Consider the following 15,676-nt stretch of genomic DNA (forward strand, 5'->3'; position numbering starts at 1 on the left):
CCAGGAGCATCCAGAAGCCATCACCCTAAGAGTCACCGGGGGCACTGAGAACCACGTAGACCCAGAGACCCAGAGGAGGCAGCGGCTGCCACCGCCAGGGCGCACGGGACGAGCCCAAGGGGCACGGGACAAGGAGGCCCCCCCACCACACCCCCCAACCCTCCTTCCCCCCATCCCGCCCTGTCTATCACTTTTGTTTACATTTCGCGAGTGCCATAATCGCGCGATAATCTGGTCATAAAAACATTTATACAATACCTCCAGTAGCTCAAGACATTAATTAATTATCCACTAAACCTTCTGAATTCAGAATAAATACGATGGGTTGTCCGAAAATGATCTTACCTTCAAATATCTTTGGAAATCCTCCGATGTAAAGTGATCATGACAGATACTCGGATCCTTGGTCATATTGACCGGGTTTATCAGTGCTCTCCATCTCCTTCCTAGCTTCCCAGAAGGTATTCTAAAGAACAATAGGTCCTTGTCTATGTGTCTACTTGATGTTCTGTTGACACAACAGTTAACCATGATATTTTTAGAGTTAATCACGTCGTGGATTGCATTGTTTCTTATGGCTGCCAAACTATGTTGGGCGCCAGTGATGTACGACGCCCACGTGACCACTGAATGCGGAAGCTGCTGCGATGCAGATTTTAAGGTTTTCTGACCAAAGGGATGATGCTTACACATATTAAAAAAAAATTCTTATATTTTTTTATAATGATGAACACCATGTATGTCACTTAAAAATAACTTTACTGTCTCTTTAACTCTGAAGTAAAGATGGAGTCCAGCCTCAGCATAGAGACAGAATAAAAAGCAGCACCATCTAGTGATCTTTTTGTGTTACTTCAGCTGGAAACTCACTTTCTGCTCTCCTCAAAGTTTAGTGATTTATAGGGTTACAGCTAGGGATGAGCGAGTACACCACCATCTGTATCTGTATCTGTTCAACCAACTAGATTATCTGTATCCGTATCTGTACTCGGAATGGGCGGGGCTTAAACCGAAAGTGGGTGTGGTTTGACCGGAAATGGATTGGGGCTTAAATCGCTACATTATTTTAAGTCGAAAATCGATATGGATTGATCACAAGTTGCTATATTTATTGTTTATTTTAAAACTATTTACAGAACAACTGCAAAATTGAGATTCAAATCAATGTTTTTGATCACAAAAAGTAAGAGAACTAATTACAGAACGAGTTTTTAATGGAACTGAGTCAGAACATGAATATTCTTCAATCTATGAATGAATATTTACCGAAGAGCCTCAGAATTGAGATTCAAAGCTTTTGATCACAATAGTAAAGGAACTATATATAGAATGAGTAAACACAAAGTGCATTAATGAAGTGCATTTGATGGGAAATTATCAACTATGAAGTATGCATGAACAAGAATTGTCATACTCAACAAAACTTTTACTTTTTTTTTCGTCTTTTTCATTTAAAAAATTTTTTATAATCAAACAATTTTTTTTTCAATTATTTATTTTTAGCACCTAATGTTCTTGCCATTTTTTTCACATAAAGTTAAGCAATGTTGAATACGGTGTGTGAGTGTGTGTGTGTGTGTGTGTGTGTGTGTGTGTGTGTGTGTGTGTGTGTGTGTGTGTGTATGTATGTGTGTGTGGGGGGGGGGTTGTGCGTGTGTGTGAGCGGGCTATGTCTCAGTTAAAATATTTATAAAGTATAGAAATTATTAGTTTGAACAGAAATTTAGAACAAACAGGTTTAAAAATAGACTGGAGTGGAGGCGGTGGTTAAATGCACGAGTACGTGCAACAAAAAAAAACAAAAAACAATAAAGTTCACCAGGTAACCAAACACTGAATAGCTACAAGTTGAAGAAAACCTAAGAGGAAAGACGTGAGCTACAGTGAAGCCACCAACAGAGTGATCAGTAAATGTCTGCGTGTACCGAAGAGTGGGACAGGGATAAGCTCCGCTCTAACTGCAGTCTCTGTAGGGAAGTATGTGTGACTGGACAATCACAGAGCGTGAAAACAGTCAGGATGATTTTTCTTCAGTCCGAGCACGAGTATTAACGGGTTTTATTCGTATCATGAGGCACGGCCTCACCTGCCATCTTGAAAGAAAAAAAATGGAAAATGGAATAAATAAATTAAATTTTCCGTTTAACATCACCGATTTTAGGTTATTTTTCTCAAAATCACTGAATTTTCGCTATTAAAATGTTCAAACACGTTTGCTCTATAAACTAAATTCCCGTAATTTAGCTAATTTATATCATGTACAGTGTTGTTGTTTTTTTTGTCAACAGCTGCATATGTGTAATGTCTTCATTGAGTTGAGCGGTCCTGAAACCACTGTGAAAAGGCACTTGGTGAGGCACAAAAATACCCGGCCTCATGGATAGGGGGCGCTGGTGATCCCAGGGATTTGTCTTGGGACTCCTCAGCCAAAGAAAAAGTGAATGCAGGCTACGATCTACATTAAGTCAAGTGCAGCAATTTTTTTTCCCGCTCGCCTATTCAAATGGAGGATTACATATTACAAACTGAAGGAAGATACGGACAATTTCTACAAACAAGTTATTGATGCGTTTGTTCAGAGGGAGCGGCGCATGGACTTCATTTACAAGTAAACCTGACATGTTAATAGGCAGGTAACATTACGGGGTTTTTTAATCAATATGCTTATTTGTGTGTTACAGTTTGTATGTGTAAATCATTCTGCAATGAGACTTTAATGTAACCCACTCACTGTTGCTAATTAAATGGTGAATAAACTACACTGTAGGTTCATATATTTGTTAATCTGATCACGTGATCATGATGACGTCGGTGCCTCACCAGCCATGAACCTCATCACACGTCACTGCGTACCGGATATTCGTATGAAACGAGTACCCGGCTCAACCCTAGTTACAGCGGATGATTATTACTCTACAGCCATTACACTGTCTAATTTACATTAACTCAATAACAGACAGAAACAAAAAAATAATCTGCTGCTAGTTACAGTTTTTTCTACAAAAACTAAAGAAAGTAATAATAATATATGAAAAGTGGAACTATTTATCAGTAGCTAAATGCACAAGCATTTATACTTGACAATAGGTTCTGTCCTTTTTCCCTTACAAGCTAAATAAAGACGTCCATAGACATCTTTGGAATTCATGAATATCTTAAAATATGAGTAGAACTATTGTTTAATCACACAATAATGAATATTGGGCGAACGTATCAACATCTACATTATGCTTGTCTTCTATGTCTAAGTTTGTGAGGTTTGACTAAAAAGTAAACTGAGATTGTTAAGGAAATCTTTTTGGGAATTATCAATGGCAGCAAATTTCCACAAAATGATATCATCACCCATTCACGCATGAATGTCACTGATCCTCTTTAGCGAGGAGGTATTTATAGCCCACCAGGCAGCACAATCATCTTTCATCAGCCTATCCTGTGTGTCAGTATTTCCTTGTGTTCTAACTTCCCTGTACTGGACAGTGACGTCAGGAAAGATGAGAAGCAGGTAACCCAGTACGAAATGTTTTGAAGGGTTTTATCTTCCTAGATTACAGTACAAATTAGACATGGAAGACCAAAAAATCTCATGATGAAGTTGAAATGCCTGGAAGCTCTAATGGAACTTGAAATTCAGTTATTTTGAGTTTTTATAATTTTGCTTTAACTTTAGTTTATCAAATATATCCACTGTTTAAAAAAATACTTCATTCATTTTCCTACTCACTTCATCCGCTTGCGTGGGTCACGGGGAGCTGGAGTCTATCACAGGCGGCATAGGGCGTGAGGCAGGGCAAACTCCAGACGCGACGCCAGTGTACCGCAGAGCTACACACACACACACACACACACACACACACACACACACACACACACACACACACACACACACACACACACACACACACACACACACTCCTACAGGCAATTTGGAACGGCCAATTAACCTGAAGTACACGTTTTCTGAGGTGGGAGGAAGCCGGAGAACCCGGAGAACCCATGCAGACACGGGGAGAACATGCAAACTCCGCACAGAGCGGGACTCACACCCTGACCCGCCTTGTGCGGCGACAGCACTAGCTACTGCGCTACTGTGCTGCCCTAAAAAAATACTTATTCTAAAATAATTAATAATATTTTTGTTTCTCTAATAAGACTGGGACAACAAACGTTCTTTTAAAGTCCGGCAAACGTGAAATTTGAGCATGATAATGATTAACCAGCAGTATTTTAAGCCAAACTTAATATCACATTTCACAAAATGCACACCTGTGTTAACAAAGGAGGGACTTATGTGCCTCCATTGGTGGAGATGTAGAGTTATGTAATGGTCAGATGTTTGTATGTGTGATTGTGTGTGGGAGAGACGGACTTACAAACAAGGCAGGGAGGTGGAGGGCAGGGAGGTGGGGATAAAGTAACTAAAGGGTGTTTCCTTCTGAAACCAAGAGCTACTCATCGTCAGATGTTGAACTTCAGACACCAGGAACACTTTCCTCAAGCATTTTCTGACATGAAGTGAAGAAACTTAACAGGTGAGGAAGAGTTCAGTGGTACTTGAGATAAAAACTCCAAATTTTGTATGATCAGGAAGATGTTTGATATAGGCGTTTTTAAATTGGTGCTTTGCAGTTCTTTGCCAAATAACAGGATTTAAAGTCAAGGTTTGAAGGATTCTTTCTGTTTCTATATTACAAAGATTGAGCTCTCGTGACCTAATAAGCTGATTTGCAATGAAGAGAAAGACTCCCACTGTTGATCACAATATTGTTTTATTCAAAACTGATCTTAAAATCAGATGAAGTTCTTCTGAATATTTAAAGATCTCACAGGAAGATCTATGGTGGGTTCTATGGTGGTTTTATTTAAGTTTGTCGCTACACTGTTTTTTAAAGATGCCTGTGCGAAATAAGTAATACAGCTGCTCATAAATGGTACATATTAAATGGTATATACTATATATATAAAAAATGGTATACTGTATATTATTATAATGATGTTGGATACAGAAATCAAAGAAACAGCATTCCGCTAATGTGTATAAAATGTAACTCATCTGGACTATAAAGTGTCCAGTAAGTAGCTGTGCATAGGCATCCCCCTCTTCTAAAGCAAACAACTTTTTGGTGCGCTACAAATGAGTAGCTTGTTAGGGGGGTGTCTCAAGGGCACCTCGGCAGTGCTCCGAAGTGACCTGACACCTCCCACTGTCAGCTCACACTCCGGGTGTTTTTGGGCGGGGGAGGGAATCAAACTGCCAATCTTGCAACATTGGAGGACCCGCTCTACCACCTGCTCTACCACTGAGTCACTGCCACCCAAGATTGCACTAAATGTTTTTGATATTCATATTTTCAGAGAATGCTTGTGATTTTGTTGATTCTCTGATTTATTACAGAGACATTCTTTATGTAAAAAAAATTAACTTTATTGTCACATACGATTATACATAGTAAAATTGCATACAATGTTGTGAAATTTGTTCTCTGCATTCAATCCATACGTGAAGCTTGTTGGGCATCCCTTCTAACACCCAGGGAACAAGTTGGGATTAAGTATCTTATTCACGGATTCCAATGTAGGATTGAATTCCTACCACTGAAGCCGTTTTTATTTAAATGCAGCAATTGCCATAGTGAAGCAATTGCCCTCGCAATTAATTTGAATTCACAATTATCGTGTCGATTTTTAATTTGTCAAACACAATTTGGATCATGACTGAAATCCCACATCACTAACATCCATTTTATCTGTTGCACTTTGACATAAGTGTTATTTAAAAGCATTCTAACATGCTGAAATACAAGTTAAACATAACTACTTCTAAGCATCTGCATATAAACATTGCCATTGTTTGAATGTGCTTACATATCACCAGGTGTTTATCTGTAACGAAAGTGCTGATGCATCACTATTGAACAGGATCACCTGCCTGACTGCAACTGCCTTCTGCCCCAACTGTTAAAACAGGAGACTCACCTTTGCCTCAGGGCATCTTACTGCACACATACTTCACTGCTAATGTGTTTCTGTCTTCTCTGTGTTTAAGTGTGTGTCTGCCTACTTATTCACAAAAAGTCCTGTTTCTACATGTAGTTCAAAAGTATTGCCAAATTTGAGAGGCTATAACCCCTGTAGGGAAACTGATGAATGAGATGACAAAAATAGGGGCAAAAAAAAAGACGGTATGTAAGTTTAGAGTGGGAGGGATGTGTGGGAGGAGGGACAAAACTGGAAAGTGCACGCAGGTAAGAAGAGATAGAAAATAACAGCGAAAAGGCGAGGGCAGGGTTCAAGCGTCAGTTTCCTGGTTTACTTTTGTTTTGTCAGCAGGGCTTGGTCATTTAAAAACAAGTCTCTGAACAAGCAGGGGTTTGGAACACAAAGCTAAAGACCAGAAGTCTTCATTACAGCCGTGAGTTTTCAAACAAGGGGCAAGACAGCACCCCCTTCAAAAAGGATTCAGTTACACAGCCAGAGAAAGAAAAGAACAAGTGAGCACAAGAGACAATCAGACCAGAGTTTGTAGTTGAAGCAAGAGGAAAGGGAAGGTCGAGAGGAATAGGACAAAGAACAGGCGCTAGACAGCGGGTTACTTTAGAGTCGCCCCTCCGGGAAGAAAAAGTAGTGTGTGGTCCGTGTTGGATGAGGCACGTCTGGGCCTTACCAGAAAACACACAATAAAGACGACTACATCATGTGGGTGAGTACAACTGGGGTTAACTTACTTAGGGGCGAGGTCACTGGTTTGTATGAGAGAGCTTTTCTGAACATCATTATCATTCACTTCTGGAAAGGTTTTTGTTATCATATAGTACAAAGACATTATAATGTTAATCTGTGTTTGCTTTCTTGTGGTGAACTGGTTTGTGCCTTCCACCTTCTAACAGCTGTTATAATAGGTACAGAGAAGCTGTTTGCATCTTACTAGCCTCATATCCAGTGGTTGTAGCTAATACTCTACTGTATAAGTCACCTGCTCTTTATTCAGTATGATCAAAGGTGTTTTTCTGGTGTAAATAGGAATAGGTTCATACCAGTTTAGCTAAGGTACATAAGTTAACTTTATTGAAGTTGTAAAGTTTATTTCACTTTGCAGCAAATGTTGTCTGTTTTCATAGTGGAAAGAATTTTGAGTTTGTTAAACCTAGATAGCAATATTTAGTTCCCTTCAATAAAAATGTTTACCTTTTCTTTATACTTTCTATTCTTTATGTATTTTGAGTATTTTCCTGCAGTGTATTGATTGTAACACACAACATGCCTCTACAGTTACAGTCACACTCTATTCTAAAGTGAATCTAAAGTGACTTGAATCGACTTTAATTGAAATCTAAACTGAATTATTTGTGCATCTCAATATGTAAACGAGAGGCTGGCACTGCTCTACTGTAGATTTCTCCATTGGTTGAATCTCCTTCAACATATCCCACGTATTTCACAAGCCCTTTTGTGAACAGTTCAGTTCAGAGGAACATAATCCAACAGGGCTGAGAGACAACTAGCAGAACACCTTGTCTCAACAAAGGCTTTATAATGTCATGGGGTTTTTTTTTTTTATCTTTTAAAGATGACCCAGTTATGCTTTTGTTCTGGAGCAGCTTTCTCCACAGCTGGGTTAACTGGCAGGAGTCAGCCCTCACTGTTGGGTCAGCCAGATCCAGACAGAAACCAAGTTAAATCAAAGCAGAGATGAAGGAAAGATTGAATCACGACACATGATTGTTATGAAATCTCTGGTTTGTCAAGGTAATGAACCAACAACGGCATTTCCCAGTTTCGTAGTAAGCATTGTCGCCGCACTGTCATAGTTAAAAATATAACAAACAAAAATGGAACTTGTCAGGTTCATCAGGTCGTATGGGATTAATAAAGTATCTATCTATCTATTTATTTTGTTCTCAGGTGCATGAATGTGTTTTAACCTATTAGTCGTCCAACTGGCTTCCTAGATTGGATTATAGTACTCCTGCACTAAATCTTCTCTCACACAATGCATTATCCTCCTAGCTTTCGTATGTTTCATTGAGATTTGGCACTGGTGATTGTTAATATATTTCCTCTGAGTATGTTTTCAAGAATGTCTCAAGTTTAATTATTAGCTTCCACTGAGGGGTCCTGATCATGCATTTTCATCAATCTGATTCCTTTAGGCTCCATGAAATGTTCTGTACAGCATCAATGTAACATGACCTTCAAAAAAAAAATTACACAAGTAAAGAATAACTCTTCATTCTTTGGGCGAAACTGAGATGAGGGGTCATCTCGTAATCCTCTGACACCCAGTTATATAAAGTGAAAGTACACGGAAAGTACACAGTATTCTCAATACAAGTGACAGTTACACCCATGTTACGTACCAAAATGCTCCAGGGCTTAATACATACAAGTGAAACATGCCTTATTTCAAAAGAGAGAAACCTGAGACAGACACATTTTGTGTACAGCACATCCCACATTGCTCTGATATATGCAGGCGTTATGCTTCAAACTGGAAAATGGTCGTATGAATACCGCATGGTGCATGAAATAGTGTTGAGATTGGCCCAGGGAGGTTCGGATTAAACTGTTTTGGCGAAACAGTGTATTCAGAGAAGGTGCAAAGCAACATTCTTGGCCCCTGTAGAGCTGAAACTATTTTCTTGGTTCTTGTGTTTATTGGGGAGGGGACACCAAACAGTCGCATTGACTATTGTTCTCACTGTAATAAATATAGAAAAAGATTCTCTGTTGAACATGTAAGTTAACCACAGCTAAATGAGCTTCCTACTATTGATTCAAAGCATTACAGAAAACTACAGTATTTGTGATATATGTATATATAAGTTTTTAGATTTAGCTTTTTTAGGGTTTTTTTTTTTTACATTTTATGTTCATTATGAATTTAACAACATGTATAAAAAATGTTAGGACAGGTCCCAGGATGGTAGTGGTATTTTTCATCAAGATGGGATATGGAAGAGGCGTCCTCCAAAAAAAAAAAAAAGGCAAGCGTGTGTTGAAGTTCACCTTTTGTAAAACATGGTGTTGCTAGATAAAAAAGGCTTGACAACACAAACCGCTCTTGGCAAACACATGTTTTGTTGACGTTCCAGCTTTTTTTAGGAAGTGGCATTGTATTATGTTTCAGCACAGGATAATTCATATGAATTTCCCAAATTCCAGGATCTCAAGCTTGATTTCCCAAATTCCAGTACCTCATCCTATTAGTTTTTTTCAAACATTTGTCCAAACAGTAGCCACATTTTCAAAACTGTAAACACAATTAGCACAGCATCGGTCTTTTGTGGCCATACCATCACACATTTCATGTTGCTTTCACACAATATGCAGTCATTGATCATATTATCACAATGCTTACATTTTCTTAAGAAACAAGCTATACCACCCAAAAAAAATATGGATTGTTTTTTTTATTATTCATGAATGTTAACACATCCCACAATAGCAAAAACAATATTCTAAACCTTAGATAAAAATCTTTGCGTCTGCAATGACAGCATTTCAAAAACAATATATCGCATCTGATAAACAAACAATTGAATAATTCACACACAGCTGATCATTGCCAAGGGTGGATCTGGCACAGCTGGCTGGTGCCTCACCGCAGGTCTCTTCTCCGTATTTCAGCGGTATATGTGAAAATTCAGCGATTTTGAGTGAAAATAACCTCGAATTGGTGATGTTAAATGGTAATACGCATCACTGGATAAATATAATCATTTAATATATTTCTTCCATTTTTAATTTTTTTTCTTTCGGGATGGCAGGTGGCACGGCCTCACCTGCCTCCCCTGACCGCACGTCACTGGTTTGAACCTTTCTATGGTTAACAGGAAACCAACCCACTCACCCTATCATACACAACCTTACAGTCTTTACAATATTAGTTACATGTGAATGGAGGACTTGGAGTCCTAGTAAAGCTTGCCATACTACCCCACAAAAATTGCTTTACATTCAGAGTCATTTATGAGGTAGGGTCTGACTGATATTGGCTTGTTGGTGCTTTTTGGACCAGAGTGACTGAAGCACATGAGATTAATGTGACAAAGGACACTGGCGCACAATGTTCTACATGCGCATTATCCATAATACTTTGTGGGTCCTATTTTTGGATATTTCTGGTATTACATAAATGACTCCTGTTCGTAGTGAAACAAAAAAAAAAGACATGCAAATAAATAATATTGAATCTCCCAGTTTGGGATCATTAAAGTCTGTCTGTCTGTCCGTCCGTCCGTCCGTCCGGATAGATAGATAGATAGATAGATAGATAGATAGATAGATAGATAGATAGATAGACAGATAGACAGATAGACAGATAGACAGATAGACAGATAGATAGATAGATAGATAGATAGATAGATAGATAGATAGATAGATAGATAGATAGATAGATAGATAGATAGCTAGATAGATAGATAGATAGATAGGCGGGCAGACCTGCCCACCTGCCCGCCTATCCATCCATCCATCCATCCATCCATTATGCTATTACTAGCGCTACTTTTATATAAAAACTGCCTTTTTTTCATCTAGCTGTCTAGTGTGCATTGTTGTCTTAACCCCTGTCCAAAATGTCTTGTAATTACGTCAACAGGCGGCTGTTCAGGTGCCTGAGGAAAGCATTAGACCACTGAATCCCAGGAAGCAAGGTATGAATCTGTGGGTTTCAAGTTTAATACTGTATATTTAGTGCACTTTATGTTTTTCATCTTTTTTAATTGTTTCAACTGTTATGTCTTTTTCTCTGTCATCCTCTTAGTTATTCCAAAGCCAGGCCGCCGCAGAAGGCCGATGACAGCTCCAAAAACCCAAAAAGACAAGGCATCTGGGAGGAAAAAAGTGTTGCTGTCTATCCTGACAGCTGTAGTGATATTGGGTATACTTGTGACTGCAGGATACTTCAGTGAGTGACAAAATTGACGTTACTTTCATCCTTCAAGAACATGTGTATACACCACAGTCCAAAAGCAGTAGGGACACGTATTTTGTAAAAATGTAAAGTCATTACAGGGTTGTGTGAAACTCATTCATCTGCCCATCTGAAAAAATGCTCTACTTCAGGTCCATTTTCCTGCCCTTCTCCAACGACTCACTTTCTTTCCATGCAGTTAAGAAGCTGGTTGACAGCAAGTATTTCTTCTGCACGCGTTCTGTGAAGTTCATCTCATTGGACCTTACCTGTGATGGGGAAAAGGACTGTCCTCAAGGAGAGGATGAACTTACTTGTGTGTCCAGCTTTACCGTGAATACTACTTTTCCAGGTCAGGTGAATCCAATGCACTGGTTAGTCATCACAGGCAGAAAAAATAGAAAACATAACTAATTTTCTTCTTCTCCTCATCACTCCTCCTTGTAGTACGTCTCACATCAGTTCGCCAAGTTCTACAGGTGTACAGTCCTGGCTCAGGCTGGCGGACTGTGTGTCATGATGACTGGACACAGCAGCACACACAGACAGCTTGCAAACAACTGGGATACACACAGTGAGTTACAGCCTAAATGGATAAACTGCAGTGAAAATTTAAATGATATCTTACATCAGAATTTTTCTGTACTCACAGCAACCCTCGAAGCGCCAGTGTTCCAGTAGACATATTAATTCCATCACTGAAAGCTGGACCATTCACAGCTGTTAGAACTGGTACCACCTCCATACCAATACATCAGGCCACTCTTGACCGGTGAGGATGACAACAATCCTCAATTCTCTTTGTTGAATAGGAAACTGTTTTCTGCACAATTACTTTCATCGCTATATGGATCTGTCAAAGCATGTACTGGGTGTATGTTAAAATGTGTTATGTAAGGGTCACAAAGATGGATTTATAAAAGGGAAAAAACAAGTCAAACAAGAACCAATGCAGTCAGAGACTGCAACACCCCTGAATTCAGAATTTTACCCTGACCTACCTGTATCGGTGAAAGATCAAAGCTAGTGCTCTGACCTACTTTCATAGATCAAAGCAATAGCTTTGATCTATGGCCTTCTCCCTTGTCTTTTTATCTTATCCAGTTTTTTAGTGTACAAAAGTTAAAATTTGACCTTGACCTAGTTTTCTGAAGGTCAAGGTCATCATCTCATTTTTGTCCCCTTTGCTGCCTGAGTAATAGGCTTTTTGTTTCATCTTTCTATCTGCAATGGTTGCGAAGATATCTGGTGGACTAACTTAAAGACAGACGGGCGCTGATAATTACAAGACATCACCGCTTTGAAGCGGAATGTAGCAATTTGGGTAAAGGGCAGAACAGCATCAGGGTGAAGTTAGGTCAACATCTGACTTTTTTGTTTTGCCATGTGGTCATTTGTTTATTTGCAAATATATTTTCTCAACAGCAGTGCTTGTAGATCCAGATCTGTGGTATCCCTATCCTGCTCAGGTGAGTTTTACAGAAGGGACCACATCCATTAAATTTGTTAAAGCCTTTTAAAGATGTAAAGTTAGAGCTTGGGTTGGGTGTTTTTTTCAATATATACTTATCTTACATCATCTTTATTCTAAAAGAAATGTAAAAATGACTTGAAATAACAGGACACTTTTGTTTATCAGATTGTGGACAGGTGGGAACGCAGGACCGTATTGTCGGGGGCACAGACGCTTTCATCGAAGACTGGCCCTGGCAGGTTAGCCTGCAGCAAGGAGGCCATCATGTATGTGGAGGCTCGCTGGTGTCTCCACGTTGGGTTGTCACCGCCGCCCACTGCTTTGCTGGGTTAGTGAAGTATCCATACATGATAGACTTCCCTTTGTGACAGACATGCTTACATTTCCTCCGTCCACTCGTTTTGAACACTGCAGCAGTAAAAAGGAGCTGACTCGCTGGAAGGTGGTGTCGGGCCAGACATACATGGGCACACTGGGAGGTTCTAGTGTGGACAGGATCATACTGAACGGGGACTACAATCCAGCTACTAATGACTATGATATAGCACTGATGAGACTCAGCAGCCTGATCAGTGTCACAGGTCAGATTTAACTCTATTTTTTATATTTTATTTGAAGACGCAAACAAATTTGGAGCTGAGCTCAGTTAAAACAGGATACACCTTCAGTCTCTCTCAATCTCAACCCCAGTCAATTATTAAGACGTTTAACTGACAATGCTATGAAAAAATCCAAAAAAGGACAAAAATGTCCACAATGAATGCACTGCTCCTGTCTTTTAGAGAGCAGTAGACCTGTCTGTCTGCCTCCTAAAGCCCTTGGCCTTTCTGCTGGCACCACGTTGACTGTGACAGGGTGGGGGTACCTGGAGGAAAATGGTGATGCACTACAGTTTGAACTATAAAAGCCAACTTTGCTCCAGTAACTTCTATCATCTAAACACTTCATGTCCTGCTTACAGGTAAAATTTCTCCTTCACTCCAGAAGGCCTCCGTCCCTTTGATTGAACAATCAAAATGCTCCAGCCCCACAGTGTTTGGTAATTCCATAACCCCAAGGATGATCTGCGCAGGTTTCCTGGATGGGAAAGTTGATGCCTGTCAGGTAACAGATCACTGATAACACTGTTAAAGAAGACACTTGTATTAAATTGGACTCCTAATTATAATTTAGGTTAATATCTTTCTTCTTATTTCTTTCTATTAGTGCTACTTTTTAAAATACACTGTATTCAGTAGTGATGTTGTCGTAAGTTGTTTGGATATGAATGTACTTTAAAAATGTTTGTGTTCTCTTGTGAATTCCAGGGGGACAGTGGAGGTCCTTTGGTACACTTCATCGCATCTAAATGGCGGCTGGTGGGAGTGGTGAGCTGGGGCGTTGGCTGTGCCAGGGAAAGGAGACCAGGGGTCTACTGCAATGTTGAGGAGATGCTAAACTGGATTTATACAGCCATTGAGGTACAATACAGATGTCTCTGTGTTAGTACAGAAAAGTTAATTTTCCTACTAGTAGCAGTAGTGTAAAATTTTGATTAAAATGGATTGTAGATGAGATAATTGCAATTAATATCTGTTGATAGGTAGCTCGATAGAAAATGGAAGCAAATAACTCTAGTAGTGTCACTAGTTTTATTTAACAGAACACTTACTAGATAAAACAGAAAATATGACAATATGAGATCCTAATCATTTTATGTCTATCCCTCCAGAAACACTCCTGATTTCCTACATTACGATGAGCAGCAATTAAAAGACTGTAGTCCACTCTAGTGTAGACCATCTGGGAAACTACAAGAAGACTTGAGTTCTGATGTGGTTGATTGGAGATTTCAGACAGAGAAGAATTCTGAAGAATCAACCTCAGCTGCAGTACAGACAATTTTTAAATTCCCTAGGTAAAAACACCACACATGTGCAAACAAACTCTTTCAGGTGCTTATTTCAGGAGACAAATGTCTTTGTGTGTGTGTCAAGTTTTAGAATTTATAGAAATGAAGTGGGGAAATTTAAAGCTTCAAAACTATCAATGGAAAGAGATTATTTAACCAGCAGCACTGAAATGATGTAGTAATGTGTTCAAATTGTTGTAAGACCAGAATGACTGGTAAACTCTATTTGATATGATATCCCTTTTCATTGTGAAATGTGAGGGATCATATGAAGCTGACAGACATGATAAACCTGTGCTATTTTAAAGTAGGTAGATGTCTGGAGTCCAAAGGTTAAATCTTTTATAGTTCTCAGTCAGTCAATCTGGTATCTTTCCATATCAAAGGGCAAATGTACCTTTTTACAGTGTATTGTCTACATGCCATAGACTAACTTGCATGAGCACTTTAAGTAGAATGTGAGAAGTACTTGAGTTAACTGTCCAACGATTCAAGTTCTAAGTCTCAAAAGCACTTTGGAGTCTAAGTCAAATCATGCTGTTGTGTTTATGTTAGCTCCACAGTTTCAAAGTAATATCATAAATCCAGTGTGTTCAGGAAACCCAATCATTGTCAAACATTTTACGTTATGATTAACTAAGCGTTACACTAGAGAGCAGAGGATGTAAATGTGTGCCAAAAAGATGTAATGAATCTACTTGTAACTAAAGAAAGTGCTTTCCAAAGTGCTTTCTAACTTCAACCTGTTATTTTTATTTTCACTCTCTGCTCTATAGAGACCTAGACTATGTCAGCATATGTAAGCTGACAGTTTTATTAAATAATATTGATTTTACTGTATGGTACTGTAAAATAGTCAGACACTGAAATGTCTCTTAAGGTTTATGTGTTACTGTAAATGCTACAGTGGCTGATATAGTGTCAATATTGTTCATTGTATAGACTTGTTATATATCAATAATTGTAAATATATAAAGACATTCTTCTTTGACTTTGACAAGTGTTATTTTCTTTTCATTTTGTATTTTGTAAGTTTGTTCTGAAAACTAAATTTGTTCTTGTCTGAGCCAATGTTATCGTTGTAACCACAACAACCCAGAGAAAACAACAGAGTAAACGATGTTACTTTTTACAATATGTTTTAAGAACTATCTAAAGGATGATTTTCATCACCTTACATCATTGAGGTTCAACTTAAGCATATTCAACTAGAAAGTTGAGGAAATAACATTTTCTTCAAGAAAAATTAGCTGTTTAGTGACAGCAAATCAGAATATTTTACTGTGAGAATCAGAAAGGCAGTGTTATGATGTTGTGCTGCAACTTCTTCTGCGAGGTTAATTTCATGACTTAGCAACCACAGCAGGATACTAGCAATAACTGAACAAAGGGAACA

General features: G+C 38.8%; 1 protein-coding gene across 2 annotated transcripts; it reads left to right on the plus strand.

The window, feature by feature from the left end:
* Nucleotides 1–6,278: 6,278 nt before the first annotated feature.
* On the plus strand, nucleotides 6,279–15,253 carry tmprss4a (transmembrane serine protease 4a). Of its 2 annotated transcripts, none has more exons than XM_068317685.1 (13): nucleotides 6,279–6,700; nucleotides 10,601–10,655; nucleotides 10,766–10,909; nucleotides 11,115–11,267; nucleotides 11,363–11,489; nucleotides 11,568–11,687; nucleotides 12,341–12,384; nucleotides 12,555–12,717; nucleotides 12,804–12,970; nucleotides 13,172–13,267; nucleotides 13,351–13,493; nucleotides 13,697–13,849; nucleotides 14,101–15,253. In XM_068317685.1, the coding sequence occupies exons 1-13, from the start codon at nucleotides 6,695–6,697 to the stop codon at nucleotides 14,110–14,112; spliced, it is 1,383 nt and encodes a 460-aa protein (XP_068173786.1). In that variant the 5' UTR covers nucleotides 6,279–6,694; the 3' UTR covers nucleotides 14,113–15,253. The 2 variants fall into 2 exon arrangements, with proteins under 2 accessions (XP_068173786.1, XP_068173787.1); XM_068317686.1 differs by having other exon boundaries at nucleotides 12,344–12,384.
* The last annotated feature ends 423 nt before the right edge of the window (nucleotides 15,254–15,676 follow it).

Source organism: Antennarius striatus, chromosome 6 (assembly GCF_040054535.1).
Source record: "Antennarius striatus isolate MH-2024 chromosome 6, ASM4005453v1, whole genome shotgun sequence".
Classification (NCBI taxonomy): Eukaryota; Metazoa; Chordata; class Actinopteri; order Lophiiformes; family Antennariidae; genus Antennarius; species Antennarius striatus.